Source organism: Phodopus roborovskii, unplaced genomic scaffold (genome assembly GCF_943737965.1).
Source record: "Phodopus roborovskii unplaced genomic scaffold, PHOROB, whole genome shotgun sequence".
Taxonomy (NCBI): domain Eukaryota; kingdom Metazoa; phylum Chordata; class Mammalia; order Rodentia; family Cricetidae; genus Phodopus; species Phodopus roborovskii.
In genome coordinates, this window is record NW_026126027.1 from 181297 (window position 1) to 199339 (window position 18043).

The 18043-nt window shown below is 38.7% G+C and overlaps 1 protein-coding gene and 1 long non-coding RNA gene across 2 annotated transcripts in view; both read left to right on the forward strand.

Moving 5' to 3' along the window:
- Window positions 1-3685, forward strand: LOC127218309 (uncharacterized). The gene is made up of 3 exons (XR_007834179.1): window positions 1-123; window positions 255-894; window positions 3571-3685. It is a non-coding gene; the product is annotated as an uncharacterized LOC127218309 (long non-coding RNA).
- Window positions 3684-18043, forward strand: part of Klf8 (KLF transcription factor 8) — a 25196-nt gene continuing 10836 nt past the window's right edge. The window contains exons 1-2 of the mRNA XM_051179348.1: window positions 3684-3744; window positions 9839-9912. Of these exons, the coding sequence (XP_051035305.1) occupies window positions 9841-9912 (72 nt within the window). The 5' untranslated portion in view covers window positions 3684-3744; window positions 9839-9840. The remainder of the gene's footprint in view (window positions 3745-9838; window positions 9913-18043) is intronic.

An 18043-nucleotide genomic window follows, 5' to 3' on the forward strand; every position in this document is an offset into this window, starting at 1 on the left:
GTCACACCTCTCTTCTGGGCCTAGTCTGCCAGAGAAAGAGCTAAGCACTCCACCTACTCAGGTTGCCCAGCGAGCGCGCCAGGCTCTGACCCTACGGGCGTGGTTTACCAGTGGGGCGGCCAGGTACCACCGGGAAGTCTCTCTGGCGTGGCCCAGCGGGAGTGCCTGCCACTCGCGTGGGAGCCCCTGCCCTGGGCCGGTGTTTTCCTAGTGTTTCGACCAATCGTCGGCGTCTTTTCCTCCTTTCTTTTTAGGAAGGCGCCGGGTGTGTAGCGCTAACCGCTGTGTGGAGGGGATCCTCTGGCGCTGTCTCCTTGTGGGTCTTCACTGACTCCTCCGTCTCAACTTTGCGTTCAAGTCGTGATCTGAGGTTTGGGTGCTTTGCCGGGACCCCGCCCCGTCTCTCTCGGGGAGGGAGTGAGGAGTTCTGAGGTGGGTGGAGAATGGGCTTGGCCGGAACTGAATCGGTTGAGGTAAAAGGGGAACGCAGGAGCTTTAGCGCTGGCCACTTCGCCCGGGAGAACCCGGAGAAGCCGCTGTATTTTTAGCACAGGGAAGGCTGCAGTGGGAGGATTCTTTTTAGGAAGTCTGCTCCGCCGCCCCGATTCGGGGCTTGGATGCTTGAAAGCTTTGTTTCCCTTGTTCTGAGGGTGGCCCAGTTGGGTCTGAATCGACTCCCTCCCTTTTTCGTTTCCCCCATCCTTTTCCAGTCAGGAGAAAACAGAGAGGTGGGGACCAAGGAAGAGGAGGCTAAAGCGTGTTGCCAGGCGCGCTGTCAGACATGGGCGGGTGCGAGGGGAACAGCTGTCTTGAGATCAGCTCAGTAGTATAAGTCTCAGGGAGGACTGCATGAGCTCCGGACACTTCAGGAGTCCTCAGCTAGAGACACAGGCGGTAAGTGACTCGGAAAAGAACCCACTCTCCTGTCCTCATAACTCCCCCCCTTCCCAGCGCGCCGCCGTAGCTGCCGCCGCCGCCGCCGCCGCCGCCGCCAACCGCACACACCCACTTGGCTTCGGGTTTTAGCAGTGAAGTGGGATGGGGGGCGTGTGAGCGGAAGGGGTAAGAACATTATGCGGAATCAAATTAAACTCAAGGGAATATGACTCCCTTAAGGATTGTGAAGAGAGACTTAGAGGAGGGGGTACTTCAGGGGCCTTGTGGAAGAATTGAAAGGGGTCAAGAATGGATAGGTTTGTCTAGTTCAGTGTGTCCTGTCTCCGTACTCAGAATGCTCCTTAAGTGGGTTGTTTTAACCCTATACATCCAAAGTCTCAGCAAGAGCAAAGAGGATTTGGAAGACCAGTGATCCCACTTACGTCACCCCCTCCCTTCCCCCCAAGCAGTAGCAGGTACCTAGAGATGCTTCTCAAAAGAGGGAGGAGGGGCAGTGAAGAGTTAATTTGGGAGCCTGGCCTCTTCGTACTGATGGCAAGACCCCTTCCAGGAACCTCTGAAGAGGAGCTGGTTAGGGCGTGCCAGCTCTTTAAGGAGGGACTGAGCTTGGTTTCTGGGGGAAGCCAAAGCATAGCCTGATCTAGGCTCCTTAAGATGTGGCCAAGAGCTTAGTTCGTGTAGGTGGATGATCAGCCGGAACTGTTGTGATTACTGGAGTGAAAGGACTTGCTTAGCCACAAGGTGAAGCTTTTTGTACTTTTTCGACCCTAAGAATTTTAAAGAATACAAATTACATCCTAACAGGTGGCCAGGGGAACAATACCATATTTTCTCTAATATTACTGTAATTGCGGCGCGGGAGTGGTGGGGGGGTGATAAAGTACTTGTATGCCACTTAGTATGTAATAGTAACGAAGAAAAGAGAATAGTATCTAAATTTGGATTTTAAGATGAAGATAGTTGGTTTGGGATCATAAAAAGATCTACTTTGAAACCCTCCTATCACCACTAACAGGTTGTATGAGGATGACTCTTGCTTCTCTCCTCTGTAGGAGATATTTATGACATGCTGCCACTACTTGCTGTGTTTTTCACTTTCTTTTCCTACTCTTTGTGGTTTTCTCTCTGGAGCACTGCTGGTCACATTAGTACTTTGGTGTCCTTAAAACACATTTCAGACGAAGGGAATGAAGACTTGTGCAGTTTAACTAGTTCGCACAAAGACAGGCTGGAATATATGTCTTACTTGTTTGAGATTTAACATTGTTCCTACTAGATTTTATCAGCTGCAAGAGAAAAGGCCACTAATCTGCCTATCTTCTGATTCTTTGGTCAGTTTAACCAAGATGATGTAACCAGCAAGACCTTTGGACAGAAAACCAGTGACTCACATATGACTTCATCCTCTTCTTCAAAGTTTGGGGGGTAACCATTAGGAGAGAGACATTAATCCTTGGAAACTGCTGATGAGACAGGCTAGGCACAGTGTATCTTCACATTAGCTTAGAGGGCAGCTAGGCAAAATCACAGGACGGGTAGAAATACCACTTCAAAAGTGTGACAAATGTAACTATGCAGTCTGTTCTCAAGACCAAATTGCATAAAGGCCTGCTCTACTTTCGAAGCGTTAGAATGCTGGAGAATCCTCTTGCATTCAGAGCTCACGGGAAAGAAAATTCGTGGGAAAAACATGATCACTACAACCACCCTTGATTTTCCTGGTCAATGCATTTCAGAGATGTGGCTCTTAATGGTTCGGCTGGATTTTTGTTTTGTTTTGTTTTGTTTGTTTGTTTCTTTTTAATTGCCAAGATACCAAAACTAGATATTATTAGTCATTACAGAATATTTTGTTTTTCATGTGAAGAGGTAGAGATCAACTACTCATGTTTTTGTACTCTGGCAGGGACTTATTAATGTTTGAGACATTGAGGTGCTTTATTTCTTTTCTTATTTATAATTTCCTTATATTTATTTATGTGCTTTTGTATGTATCTTGTTGAGGAAATTGCTGCCTTTATGAAGAGACCAGAATTACTAATGATTGTGAGCTGCCCAACATGGGTGCTAGGAATGAAACCTGGGTCCTCTGGAAGCACTCTTCACATGGAGCCATCATTCCAGCCCGGGACATTTATGTTTACCTTTGCTTTGAGTCAGTTGTCGTTTATGAACTCAATCTGTTGAATGAAGGAAGAACAGTTTGGAGATACATAATTCATCTAGCAAATTAACATACTAGATGTTAAGCACTGGGGGAATATGGTATTTTGTTTGTTTATTTCTTAGTATTATTGGGCATGGAAACCAGTATCTGGTATATCTGGCATTCCATTGGAATTTCTAAAAAGGTAACAGGGTTTTACTATGTAGCTAGACTGGCCTGGCTCTTAATCCTCCTGCCTCAGCCTCCTGAGTGCTGGAATTCTAGGCATGAATCATTGTAACCACTGAGAAGATTTTAAAGCTCATTTTGTTTTAGAACTCTGCTGTATTTTGGTTATTTGTATTCATAAGTAAGCCCACAGTCCCTTTGAGATCGTGAGCTACTTGATGACACTCAATAGTCTTCATAGTACTTTGCTAATTATCTTTCCCTTGTGAATACTTTACTTGGAACATATTTTGGAGGTTGTGATCTAAGGTCTTACTCTTTTTTTTTTTTTTTTTTAGTTTTTTGAGACAGGGTTTCTCTGTGTAACACTCCTGGCTGTCCTGGAACTTGCTCTGTAGATCGATCAGGCCGGCTTCACAGAGATCGTCTGCTTCTGCCGAGAGCTGGGATTGACGGCGTTCACCACCACCACCTCGGGGCCTAAGGTCTTATTCTAAACTGCCATATTTTTTGTAAGTGAAGAGAAAACTGATGGTGTGATTGACCTAAATGATCATCCAGTGTGGTTACAATTTAACTACTAAGTAGAGTATGAATTGATGAGTCTTATCTCTTTGTTCAAAGACAAACTGAGTCCGTGTTTGGTTTTCTTTCTGACTTACTAACTGATGTTATTTATTTAGATTTTATAAGTAGAAGTCGGATTTATGTTCTTTTTATTAACCCCAACTCAACTTTTTTATTAACCCTAACTCAATTTTATCATCTAGCCTCTTATTTCTAAAATGATATGATCCTTTATGGTTGTAAATAACATTCTTAAGAGAAGGGTCTCACCAATTTTACTCTGTTGTCTTACTTTAATGTTGTTAATGTCTATCTGAAGGGGAGACCTATAAATTTCTAAGCAAGAAGTTAATTGTAAATGTTCTGAACATGCTAGATGGTATATATAATATGCTAAAAGATGTTATCTGTATCTTTAGGTTTTTTTTTTTAAAGTGTGTTGTGAAGTTTTTGATTCTTTTTTTTTTTCTGTGCTAGGAACTGAACTTAAGGGTCTTGCTAACTAGGTGTTCTGCCACTGAACTGCATCCCTAGTCTGTGAGAGTTTGAAGGTTTAATAATGTAATGCTAGCACCTTGTGCGGCAGCACCTATTGCAGCTGTGGAGGTGGTGGCGGTGGCAGTAGCAGAGACGCACACCTTTAAACACTCCAGAGACAGGCAGGCAGATCACATAGTGTGAGGCCAGCCTGGTCTACAGAGTGAATTCCAGGACAGCCAGAGCTATTAGACAGAGAAACACTGTCTTGAAACCTCCCCTCCCCCACATACACACAAAGATATTTCAAACCACTAAAATTTTGGAATTTTTCTGTAACCACCACCTTACCATTTCTAAAATAGAGCCTATTTTCACTCTTAGAGTTATCCATTACTCATTCAAGACTTACCCTTTCACTTTCCCTGTTCTACAACTTTCCATTAACATAACCTTGGTGAAGTTATTTAAACTATGCGCTTGAATGTTCTCTTGTGTATTAGGGATCACAGTGGAGACTACCTGGGATTGAATGGCAGTGAGGAACATATTGCTCATTGTGAAATGCTTGTGAACATTAATTTTGTGAAAATGCTTTAAGAATTTATGGAAGTATAAAGTATAGACAGTGAGAAAATGTAGTTGTGTTTCTCATGTCTTTTGCACAAAAAACAAGCTTTGTCTTCTTTCCTAGTTTCCTTATCCATGTAGTTGGCAAAGTATTTTGTTGCCTGTCTTTGTTTTCTAACAACTTTTTTTTTTTAATCCAAAAGGTTCCACAATCTTAATTTAGACCAGAGGCTTAAATAATTAGCCTATATACCAATTGCAGCTCATGCAAATCATTTGTTTTCCTTGCAATTTTTAAGTTTCATTTAACAGATACTTATTTTTTCTTTATATGCAACATTCTATATGGCTCAAGACCCAACATAAAAAAAGGTTACACAGTGAAAACTCTTCCTCTTATTCTTGTCCATTAGCCACTTATTCTTCCTCACTGGAAGAAACTAAAGTTATTAATTTATTGTTATTCTTTGTAGAGATATGAAAGTATATCAAATAATGAATACACCCATGCACATTGTTCAACTTTTTTCCTTTTATAATGCTCTAATCTGATTCGTTTTTCTTTTATTTTTATTCATTTTAAATTAAAATACAATTATATCACTTTCCTTTTTTTCTGTGTCTGCATGTTACTATTTTTAACTTAATTTTGAGATTGTAACTTAACTATATTTTTCTCTTCCCTTTTATACACAAATAGTAACACATTCTGTATATTGTTCTACCATTTGCTTTTTCTACTTAAAAATATACTTTGGAGACATTTCCTTATAGGTTTAGAAGAATTCCTCATTGTTCTGTGTGACTGTACAGTTTTTTACTGTATGTTTAGATCGCAGTTTATTTAACCACTCTTGTATTGATCAATGTTCAGGATATTTCCAAAAGTCTTTAGTGTTTCTAATAGGGATGAAAACTCAGTAAGTATTATATATAGAACTGTTATATATAACAAAATTTCAGTAACTGGGTACTTTAAACAACAGGAATTGTATGTATCTAGTTCTAGAGGCTAGAATTCAGAGATTAGGGTCTCAGCATAGGCAGATGTGCAGGGCTCAGCATAGGTGGATGTGTCATGACAGCTGCTTTCCTAACTCCCAGTTGACTGCATTCTTTGCTGTATTCTCAATTTTTTCTTTGTTTAAGAGATAGAAATCTCTTAATTAGAGCATACACCTGTATGACCTCATTTACTTGTAATTATTTCTATAAAGGCCATATCTCTAAATAAGTCACCTCAGGATTAAGGGCTTTCACATATGAATGGGGGGCATCAAAAGTCACTTTGCCTAATCTCATGCTCTTAAAAATTGGCTGATTGCCAACATTTTAAAGTTGGATTCATTTAAAAATCTAGATTCCATTTTCTTTTAAGTAATTAGATGATAGGATAAGGTAAGATTTTATATGATATTTGAGTCTTTTCTACTGTGGCATTTTATTCTTTCTCAACTGGTACTTAAGTGCTGTGTGCCAATTGTGATTGCTGCATGTTTATGATTAATACTACAATTATTGAGTACCTTTACTCTCTTTGTCGTCAATAATAGAGCTTATTTTGAGGGTAAAGAAGTGCCCCATTATTGTTTTCAACTTTGCCAAACTATTCCAAAGTTTAGGGTTGTAGCAGTTGTCTTTTTCATTTAAAATTTTATTCTTTGAGAATTTTATACATATAGATGTATAAAATATATAATGAAACTGAATATATAATGAAATTGAACATATCCACTACTCATTTCACCCTTTCCAACTTTCCTTCATATGCCCCCCAACTTCATTTCTTCATCTTTTTTTTTAAAATAATTCAATAATTCACTAAGTCTACTCAGTGCTACCAATATGTGCAAGGATGTGGAGCCACCTACTGGAGGCAACCTACTAATAGCCACACTCCCAAAGAATGTTTCTCTGACTCAGCAACAATAGCATCTTACTTAGAGGTGGAACCTTGTGGGCTTCTCCATTCATTCTGGACTTTTATAGGTCTTGTGCAGGTAACCACAGCTACTGTGATTTCATGAGTGTAATAGCAATAGCCATATCATCTCAAGAAGAAAACGTTCAAGTATTTTTTAGGTAGAAAAAGAGCTTTTGTATTGAGCATCATACCTCATTAGTTCAATCATTTCCATCTTGCATTGCTAAATTGCTCTGGTCCTGTATTTCCTTGTGTGTATATAGCATCAACAGTGCTGTCTGTTTTATGCTGTATAAGAGAAAAAATGTGGCTTAACAATCATCATCTGAGGAGAGGACAAATGGATAAAATATTATTTTAACAGAATAACAGTGCCATAGCTGGGGTACTCAGTGGTAGAGTACTTGCCTAACATGTGGAAGGACCTGAGTTCTACACCATTTACTGCAGCACTCTCAAAAAGTAAAGAAGCAAAGAAAAAGAAGCAAAACCAAAAGCAGTAGCCTTGTCCCTTTATCATCACTTCATGAACACCATGCTATAGTTAAATATTGAACGTGAATGATATCCTAAACCACTTTTCCAGCACTAACTCGACCCTGTGTTCTTACAAGATATATAATAAAATGATGTGGAAAATGTACATGTGCTACTTAAAAAAAAATGGAATCTCAAAATTCTAGAACATTGCGTGCCTGCCTCCCTCCCTCCCTTTCTTCCTTCCTTCCTTTGTTTTTTGAGACAGGGTTTCTCTGTGTAGCCTTGGCTATCCTGTAACTCATTCTGAAGACCAGGCTATCCTCAAACTCAGATCCACCATCCCTGCCTCCTGAGTGCTGGTATTAAAGGTGTGCACCACCACTGCCAGGCTCACTTACACACATATTTACATAAGAAGTCCTACAATAATCTATGTGTTGGTGCTATTAATATTGTCACAAACAGCTCAGAATCCCTTGCCCAATTTGTTATTATCACAAAGTTTGTTATTGCACAATTTTGAGCTTGTAATGTTTATAATTTTATAATTCAAGTACTTCAGCAACCAAGGCAGGGGAGGAGGTTGTTGTGAGTTTCAGGCTAGCCTAGGTTACAACATAGTGAAAGATACCCCCAGCCCCCAGCCCCACCCCTATACCCCCATCTAGAAAGAATGAATAGATGCAGTAGGAAGAGGGATATTTGCATATTTGGAGCCTATAAAAACATGAAGAAGTAAACAATGAACTTAAAAAATCAATTATTTCATATGTTGAATGTCAGGAAATGAGGAAATTATTCTTAGTTGAAAAGCAGTAACATACAAGGAAACCTCCTTGGGAAATAAAAGAAAGACTTGTATCTCCAATTTCATTTGAAAATTCAGAAGCTATACGAGGCCTACTACTACCAGTTTGTACTCAGGATGAGTTAAGCATATGGGCACAAAGAACATGTAGCCTATGGATCATAATTTCTGACTTGCAAATGTGTTTTTCTTTGTAAAACTTGATTTGTCAATCTAGAATGGCAGAATTTCACATGTTCATTTGCAGAGCACTGATAGTTCTATAGTGCCTCTCAGGATTAAAGTAGTGGGGGAAATGTATAGTCAGGAATAAGCAATTCAGGCCAGAACTCAGAAAACTTTGACTTTTAACAGCATTTGAGCTCTTTCCACATGCCCCTGGGTGTATTCTCAGGACCAAAGACATTGTCTAAAAAACTGTGATATATGTTCAACATATTTCTGAAGGCTTTTTATCATGACAGTGACAAAAAGAAGGAGCAAGGAGTCAGGCATGATATTTTATGCTTGTAATCTCAGCTTATGGGAGGGTAAGGCAGGAGGATTTGCTTGTGTTTGAGATGAGGGTGAGCTACACAGCAGTGAGTCCCAGGCCATTCTGTCTATAGTGTAAAACCCTGCCTCACTCTCACTGAAAGAAAAGGGGAGGGAGGGAGGGGCTTTCTATTAAGAACAAGAGTTGGGAAAATGTAGGAAACAATGAAATAAAATTGAGGAGGTTACATTGAAACAAGTGGTGCCATTAACATGATATGAGAGTTGTTAAAAGGAATAGCTAAGCATTTTCTAGTTCTGAAGTTGGAAAAAAGTGTGGTGGTAGAAAAACACGATAATTCTCTTATAATCCAGAGGGGGGCACTCAATAGCTGGAAGAGCTTGATTGGTTGCTGCCAGAAAAGCCTAGAGGAGTGTTACAGAATTTGTTTTTTCCTTTGCATTCATAGCATCCTTGACTAGTTGCTATATCTAGCTAGGACTAATTACAAGTCATCTACTGTCTGACCTTCTTAAGAAGGCACAAATGTTACCTGAAATTGACTGGCTAATTTGTAGGTAAGCTGTAGGTTTTGCTTTGTTTCCTTAGCTTCTTTTTTTCTCTCTGGTGAAATTGGACTGTGGATAAAGCAAACAAAAGCTGTTACAGTGGAAAACATAGGTGCTTTTTTATGGGATGACTGGTTCAAGGTATTTGATGGAAGCCATTAACACCATCTCTTCATAAGAAGAACAGCTATGTATAGAGAAAGATGAAAACCGCTGTTAGATGTATAGACAAAAATGGCATGTTGGTTTGTCTTTGTTCATATATTACTTCAGTAAATACTTATATAGTAGTTTGTTTAACTACTTAAAAAATTGGAATCTCAAAATTCTAGAACATTGCGTGCCTGCCTCCTTCCCACCTACCCTCCCTCCCTCCCTCCCTTTCTTCCTTCGTTTGTTTTAAAGTCCTTAATGAAAACAAGAACTGGACCAGGATCAGAAATTTTTTGAAGCTATAGAAGTATGCTGATAATCACCAAAATAGAACAGGTTGGAAAGGCTGAAAGAAATGGGTTCACTTACATGAAGGAAGGGAAGTACTTATAAGAAGTAGGCAGCTAGTGTCAGGGACAAATGATGTTCTTTTCCATGAGTACATTAACTTTTAGTAACTTTAGTATAAATTTAGTCAGAAAAACTGTTTATATAGGTGAAACCAAGTGTACATATCATACTCTATGTGTATAATGGGGTCAGTGTTGTTCTATAAACTATTTCCCCCTTGTATCTTTTCTAGATATGGATCAACTCATAAACAGCTTGGAGGTCGAACTTAATTCAGAAAGCGTTTCAATGCAGGTATACAAACAGGTGAGCTTTAAGTTGAATATCTCTTAAGCATTGTAGAATTGAAGCCCCATTTTCAAATGAAATGTATAGAAAATGAGAAGGGATAAAAGAAGGTAGCTTTTTTCCCAGAATTAATGTCTAGGTGTGAATTTCAACTGTATGACCTCAAAGAAACAGGTTCATATTGTCTCTGTAGTCTTTGGTGAACTAGGATCATTTATTTCACACTATCCCTAATTTCAGATATGGTGAAGATTGTGTTCTTTGTTTAATTTCTTCAGTAACCATGTTGAACAGTATATTAGAGTTTTCTAGGAGGCATCCTGTTGACTCTATTTCCCTATTAACTATTTCCCTAGAGAACCCTGGCTAACACTTTGGGAGAAAGAGAGAGAGTAGAAAAAAGGACACACACACACACACATTTTAAGGAAGCTGGCTCCTGTGATTATAAATGTATGGCAAGTTCAAAATCTTATGGACTGGCTAGATCCGCAAACTATAGAGTTAGAAATAGTAGGCACTTCCAGGTACCAAATGTGGTGGCACAAGTCTATAATCTTTGTACTCAGGAGGTTGAACCAGGAAGATGGTGAGTTCTAGCCCAAGGAGATCCTGTCCAAAAAGAAAAGCAATTCTTTCTTTCACTGTGAAAAATCAGTCTCAGTGTCCTAGTTTACTTCTGTTATGATAAACACCGTGACCAAAAAATAAAAAAAAAAAAATAAATAAAAAATAAAAAATAAAAAAAATAAAAAAAAAGAAGAAGAAAAAAAAAGCAACATGGGGAGGGAGAGGGTTAATTTATATTATCATTCACAATCAAGGAAATCAAGGCACGAATTTAAAAGCAGGAATCTGGAAGCAGAGACCACTGAGAAACACTACTTGCTTCTCCTCCTTTGCTTTGCTTGTAACCCAGGCCTCACCTGCCCAGTGATATCCCCTCCCAAGTCAGTCATTAAGAAACCCCCTACTAACTGCTCACAGGCCAATTTGATGGAGAAAATTTCTCAATTGAAGGTTCATCTTCCTAAGTATGTCTATGATACTTAGACTTTGTTTTATTTTATTTTTTTTAAAGATTTATTTATTATGTATACATTATTCTGCCTGCGTGTGTCCTGCATGCCAGAAGAGGGCACCAAATCTTACAAATGGTTGTGAGCCACCATATCATTGCTGGAATTGAACTCAAGACTTCTGGAAGAGTAGCCAGCGCTCTTACCTCTGAGCCATCTCTCCAGTCCAGTCTTTCTTTTATTTAGGGATTTAATAATTTATTAAAGCCTATTCACTTCATGGAAATGGTTTCTTCCAAGTCCAGTGATTTAAATATTTCTTCCATTGGGAAAAAAGAAGCAGTTGCGGTAGTCCACATCTTTAATTCTCTATTCAGGAGGTAGAGGTAATCACATCTCTGAGTTCAAGGTCAGCCTGGTCTACATAGTAGTACTAAAAGAAAGATTTCTAATTTAGAACACACATGCTGCTTTTCATTTTCTGGATTTCTATATATTTGTACCATACACAGGAGCACTTGGCTGTCATCCATCTTTTGTTTCTAGTTTATGGTTGTTTTCTTGAAGTGCCTTATCATATACGTGCCTCTTCCCATGTACGTCCTGTGACTGTTACCATTTTATGAACGTTTTGTTTCTCTCTCTCTCTCTCTCACACACACACACACACTCACACACACTCACACACACACTTTTCTTTTCTACTTTAAAAGGTAAGCTGCATCAAGAAACTTAACCCCTCAGTAGTTGTACTCACCTGCAAATAATCACACTCTCATATAAAACTCATCAGAACAGCCACATCCCCCAAATGAACAGTTTTCCATAATAGTATTTAATGGAAATATATATGCATTTCCGAGAGATTTTCAATGGCTTATTTTATTAAACTTACATTTGTCCACCAAGACTGTGGCTGAGTCAATCCAATCCTTACCACATTTAGGAGCCCAAATTTCAATTCTATCTCTTCTATAAAATTTTCCCTGACAGACTAATACCGATAAATCTCTTGTGCTCTCATACTCTCAGAATATTAATAACTATCAATCACCCACGTAGTTCCAATCATTTATTGTCCCGTATTGTCAGCTGTAATATGGAAATATCTCACATTTACTTTCGATGGTTTTCATGTCCTAATGAACATTTCTTGCTTGCTTCCCCCCCCCCTTTTTAAAGACTTATTGTTTTAGTTGCATGTTTTATGTGGCTGTGTGCATATGAGTTCAGGTACTCTGGAGGCCATAGTCATTAGATCCCTTTGAAGCTAGATTTACAGGTAGTTGTGATCTGCCCACAATGGTAATAACAAATCCATTCTCACAGAATCCTAGAAGCAGAAGTCTGAAAGCAAGTTGTTACCACTGCTCTGGACTATCAAATCATATCCGTTGTCACAGAGAAAAGGTTTCTTGACGTTTCACACACCTGGTAGATACAGGCATTCCGTCTTGTGGCCCTATCACTCTGGTATCTACTTGTGTGTTCACATCTCCTTATTTTGTATATCCTATAAAGAACTGAATTTCACCCCCTAGGTAATCCTGAGTGGTTGCTTTAAGATCCATAATTCTATTTGCAATTATTCCTTTCCAAAATAGGTGATTTTCATTGATTCTGGGTACTGAGGTATAGATAGATCTTTTCTGGGTGATTATCTTTCTGCTTGGTATAATATGTTACAACACATATAGTTGTTAAAATAATTTTGATGATGTATCACTAAGAGCAATCACACATTACAAAGAAATTATTTCCCTTTTTTGGTTTTAAGCTAGGCACTAATATTTCCATGCTGTATAATAAGTAAATAAATAGAATGCACTTATGAATATATATGTATTGTATGTACATATGTATAGTCTGTGGTTTTATCTCTTTGGTCTTTTTAAAATTTTTTTGTTTGTGTTTTGTTTTTTGAAAGGCTCTTGTCATGTATTCTAGGCTGACCTGGAACTTAACATCCTTCAGCCTCATTCCCCTGAGTTCTGGGATTACAGATGTGTGCATTTTTTATCTTGGTTCCCCCTCCCCAGGTGTTTTTGTTAGCATCCTACTCTCTTAAAATTGTCACGTTCATTAGTTTGTATAAAGAGGGATTGTCCAATAGTGCTTTATTCTCTAATATTGTTGAGGTAGTGGAGATATAAGATTCAGAATTCCTCTAGGTTTATATTAAATTTAGCTTTTTAATAGTATTCATCTTCATCCATTTTTTTTCTAATACTGAAACATATCATGGCATTATTGGAGAAGGATTGGAATTTCAGAGGGTTAAACTGGCTTTTCCACCAAAATAATGAATGTGCATAATATATGTGTACGCACACACAAGTGCACCCAGGCATGAAAATGATTAGTCTAAACCCAGAGCGAAGCTAGAAGAGACCTGTGTACAAAAACAGCTTTTATCTTTCTCTTGGGGAGGAGCCTGGGTTTTATCTTGTTACCATGACAACACTCCTTCCTCTCCTTTCTACTTACTGCGCTGCCTGCAGTATTTTGTTCTTTCATTTTCTTTCTTGTCTTGCCTTCCTACTTTAAAGCTCCACATCAGAGCTATTTCAGATAAATGAGAAGTAACATTTTAGTTTTCCTCAGTTGATTTCCACTAGTTTCCTAAAGTCAAGGCTGTCTCATCACATGTTTAAGACATGTTTAAGAGTTTAAATATTTATAAAAGTGACCACTTTTTTGGGGGGGTGGATTTCTTTGTAGAATTGCCTTTCTCCATGATCTCTGCTGATTTGTCAATAATGAATTTAAGAAAAATGCCAATTCAACTACTCTTTAAAAGAAATAAAAAAAAAAGCATGACTAGGATCCTGGGCATGTAAGGAGGACTATGGGAAGTAAAACATCTTTAAAACGACTCCCAAATTTTTGGACTGTCCATACACAGCTTTATTCACAGAATCAGAAAGCCTGGAAAACTGTAGCTTCAGGGTTTAAAATAGCAAATGGGGAAAGTAGCCATTCTCTTTCTTTGAAGAGTGGTTAATTATTCACTAGAGAACACTCAAAACCTGAAACTGCCCTACAGTATTGAAGAAGGGAAAAAGATGAGTTAATGAGAAAAATTTCATGGCAGAGCTTTGCATCAGTTTCCATATGAGCTTTCAAACCTGTAGTTTTTATTTTCATTGAAGAGTAGAATATGGAGCTACTCATTAGGCAGTCACCATAATCCTGGGCTGTAAACTCATTCCTTATGTCATTCTTCTTTAGAATCTCCAAGTGCAACATTCTGTGTAGTATGAGAAGAGAAAGTGGGTAGTGCTTGTTTATTGTTGTTTGTTATTTGTTTTTTCCTTTTTTACCATAGTGATTGTTTTATACAAAATACAGGATAAAAAATACTACATATCAGGATTCTTAGTAAAACTATTTTGATCAAATTTAAAAGGTAATCACTGGTACGCGTAAGCAAAATCATTGCTTATACTAGTGGAATATGGAACAATTGTCTTTAAGTCACAAAAGCAAGAGGATCCTTGATGGATGCTTTCAACTGCAGTACAGTTTCTTAATCACTAACACCCAGGACACACTTGCTATAGGCCAGATTCATGTCGATATAACAGGTACATGTGAAATCAGTGTGTCCAGATGGAAAATATCATGATATTTTTTACAGAAGTTACTAGAACACTAGGATCTCAACAACCACCTTCTAACATTTGTCTCAAAGCCATGTGATAATATCAAGAGAGAGCAATGTCCAGCACCATGGCAGTTTTAATGAAAAAGTGAAACTCTACAAGCAGGCTTGGGCTGTACAATGTCAACCCAGGATAGACAGTTTGAGCATGGCCCATTATGGAAGCAATAAGTGAATATTCATTTCTATACTTTATTTGTTCTGTTTTCATTCTGGATATTCCTGACTAATGTTCAGGAGTAGCTGTAGCTCTAGGACCAGCTCAGCACAAACCCTTGTGCTGATAGTATTTTTGTGGGCATCACACTTGGTCTTAGAAATGGTCTCCACTTTATATTTAAGACTAACTTAAATTTTGGTGATTTTAGAATTTCAGGCCTAATGCATGCTAACCTATTAAAATTATTAACTAGGTAATTCCTTTTTGTATCTACTTATACATCAGTCCTAATGATCTTATTATAGAAAATATTATATGTAGGGCTGAGGAGATGCCTCAGTGGTTAGTAGTGTATACTGCTGTTGCAGAGAGAGATTCTGAATTCAATTGCCAGCATCCAAATTAGGCAGCTCACAACCACATGTAACTACAGGCCCAGGGAATTCAGTTTCTCCATGCTTCTTCATATGCTTTCTTCCGTCATTTCAGAAGCATCTCAGTGGGCTCAATAAAATCCCGATAGCAGGAGCAGGTTTGGCACCAAGTAAAGATTAGAGGATGAAGTTACTAACAACTGCTTCACTGTGATAAAGAGATGGCTTGGGGTTAAGAGTGCTTGGTGCCATTGTACAGGGCTTAAGGTTCAGTTCTCAGCACCTGTCCTCCACAGAAAAGTAGGCACAATGTGCACATACATACCCACATGTACACACATATACAGGCTTACATAATTCACAATAAAAGTAAGTCTTTGGAGGGGGGTTGAAGCAGGGTCTCTCTGTGTAGCCCCGGCTGTCCTAGAACCCACTCTGTAGACCAAGATGGCCTTGAACTCAGAGATCTGCCTGTCTCTGCCTCCCAAGTGCTGGGATTAAAGGTGTGGGCCACCAGTGCCCATCGATAAAAGTAAATCTTAAAAAGAAAGAAAAAATATGACATCTAACAACAACTTTTATTGTTGCTCCTTCCTCAGTTTCATCAGAAACCATGGTTAAAAAAATATAGGGAAATAGATGGCCTTCCTGCTCTGCTTACAGATTCTTTTGATTGTACTTCTGTTACCAGTGAACAAAGCTACTCAGGCAGAGGCAAATGGGGATGGGTGTGTGTGTGTGTGTGTGTGTGTGTGTGTGTGTGTGTGTGTGTGTGTGTGTGTGTGTGTGGTGGGGCAGCTTAAATTGATTTGAGAGAGCTGGGTGTTGTTGGTGCACACCTTTAGTCCCAGCACTTGGGAGGCAGAGGCAGGTATAGCTCTGTGAGTTCAGTGCCAGCCTGGTCTACAGATCTAGTTCCAGGACAAGGCTCCAAAGCAATAGAGAGAAACCCTGCCTCGAAAAACAAAACAAAACAAAACAAAACAAAACAAAACAAAAAAATATTTGGGAGATTCAGAGGTCAGTAAAGGGTGATTAGTAAAATGGTTACTTTTTAAATTTTATTTTTATGTGTATTTGTGTGTATGCCTGTGTGTGAACACCATGTGTGTGCATGTGTCAACAGAGGCCAGCAGAGGACATTGGGTCCCTTTGAACTGGAGTTCCAAGTAGTTGTGAACCACCTGATGTGGGTTCTGGGAACCCAGAGCCTTCTCCTTAGCCCTCTAATCTTCCTGGTGCCACACCTTCTCCTTCTAGAGGAATTTTACTGAGCCTGTTTCTTTCACAAAGGGGTTAATCCCTGCGTAATTAGTGGTTGCATAAGATGCTTCTGGAATGATGCAAGAAAGCATATGAAGAAGTACAATTTTTTTTTTTAAAAATTAACACAAGGCCTGAGTTCAGATGGGGGCTTGCAAGTCAAGAAAACAATGTCTCAACAAGCAGAAGAAGCCTATAGAAGCTTGGCTAAGTTCTGGAGATTGAGTATAGATTCTTTTTCTGTGCCCACAGTCATTCCCAGAATGCTTTTGGTGGGTGGTGGTCTGTGAGTGAAGTCACAGCAAGAGGACACAACCTCTCCATATTTCTCTTCCCTTGCAGGGTTCAGCTCCTTATTTTCTCTCATCATTTTTTAAAAAAAGTAGTTACTACTGTGGTGCCACTATCATACCTTATAATTAACAAAACTCTTCAGTCAAGTTTCTCCACTTGTCTTACCAAAATAGTTCTGTTTGTTTCTTTTCTTTAAATGTAATATTATTCATCTCTCACTGTTCTCTAGTCATTGAGCACAAATTGAAATAGTTTTGCTCATGTCATTCTACTCCTCTATTACCCAACCATTTTTTCAAACCCTCTTTTCCCCTTCTTTCCAAATATAACTGTAGACTAGCTCAATTTCATATAAAGTAAGTATTTTGAACATCTCTCATGGTTTAAAACTTCCATAAGTCCTATGTGTTGTCAGAGAACAAAGGCTTGCTCTGATTATTGGCTGAAGTGGTACTGCCATCTCCAAGGCCATTTTCATGATCTATATTTCTTGGCTATTGTATACATAGTACACAACATCCTTGACATCTGATTTGATCACATTTTTAGAGATATTTTAAATAGGTTAGAACTTTCATGTTTATATTGCCCATTCAATGACCACTTTAGCATTTTTTAATGTATTTTAGTTGCTGAATTAAAAACAAAGTTCATATACTTTAATGTGGTGCCACATCATGTTTGGATATGTGTACACGTTGAATAATGTGCAGCTTATGTTAAACCTAGTCATTTACTCAAACATTTTTTTAAACATTTATTTATGTATGAACGTTCTGTCTGCATGTACACATTTATGCCAGAAGAGGGCACCAGATCCCACTATAGGTAGGTGGTTGTGTTAAACCATGTGGTTGCTGGAAATTGAACTCAAGATCTTTGGAAGAGCAGCTAGTGCTCTTAACTGCTGACCTGTCTCTCCAGCCCTGCATTTATTATTCTATAATGAAATTGGCAATAATTTCTGTTTTTTTTAATTTTTACTTATTTTTATGTATGTGAGCCTGCATGAGTACATGTGCCTGCAGTGTTTTATAGGCAGAAGAGGATGTTAGGTCCCGATGAAACTGAAATTACAGGTGGCTTGTGAGCTGCTATGTGGATGTTGGGAACTGAAACTAGGTCATATGCAAGAACAGTAAGCATTCTTAATGGCTGAGCCATCTCTCCAGGCCAGTGTTATGTGAATTCCTGGGTTCTTTGCTTCATCAAACCATAGCTTAGCTCTCATTGATCATTCTTTACCCATCCTCCTTCCATTGTTTCTAAGCTCTGGTAGTGAGTTTTTCTGCTCCCAACTTGTACAAATTGAGCTGGGATTTTTTTTGTTGTTGTTTTGTTTTAAAGATCCCACACATGAGTAGGATCATATGGT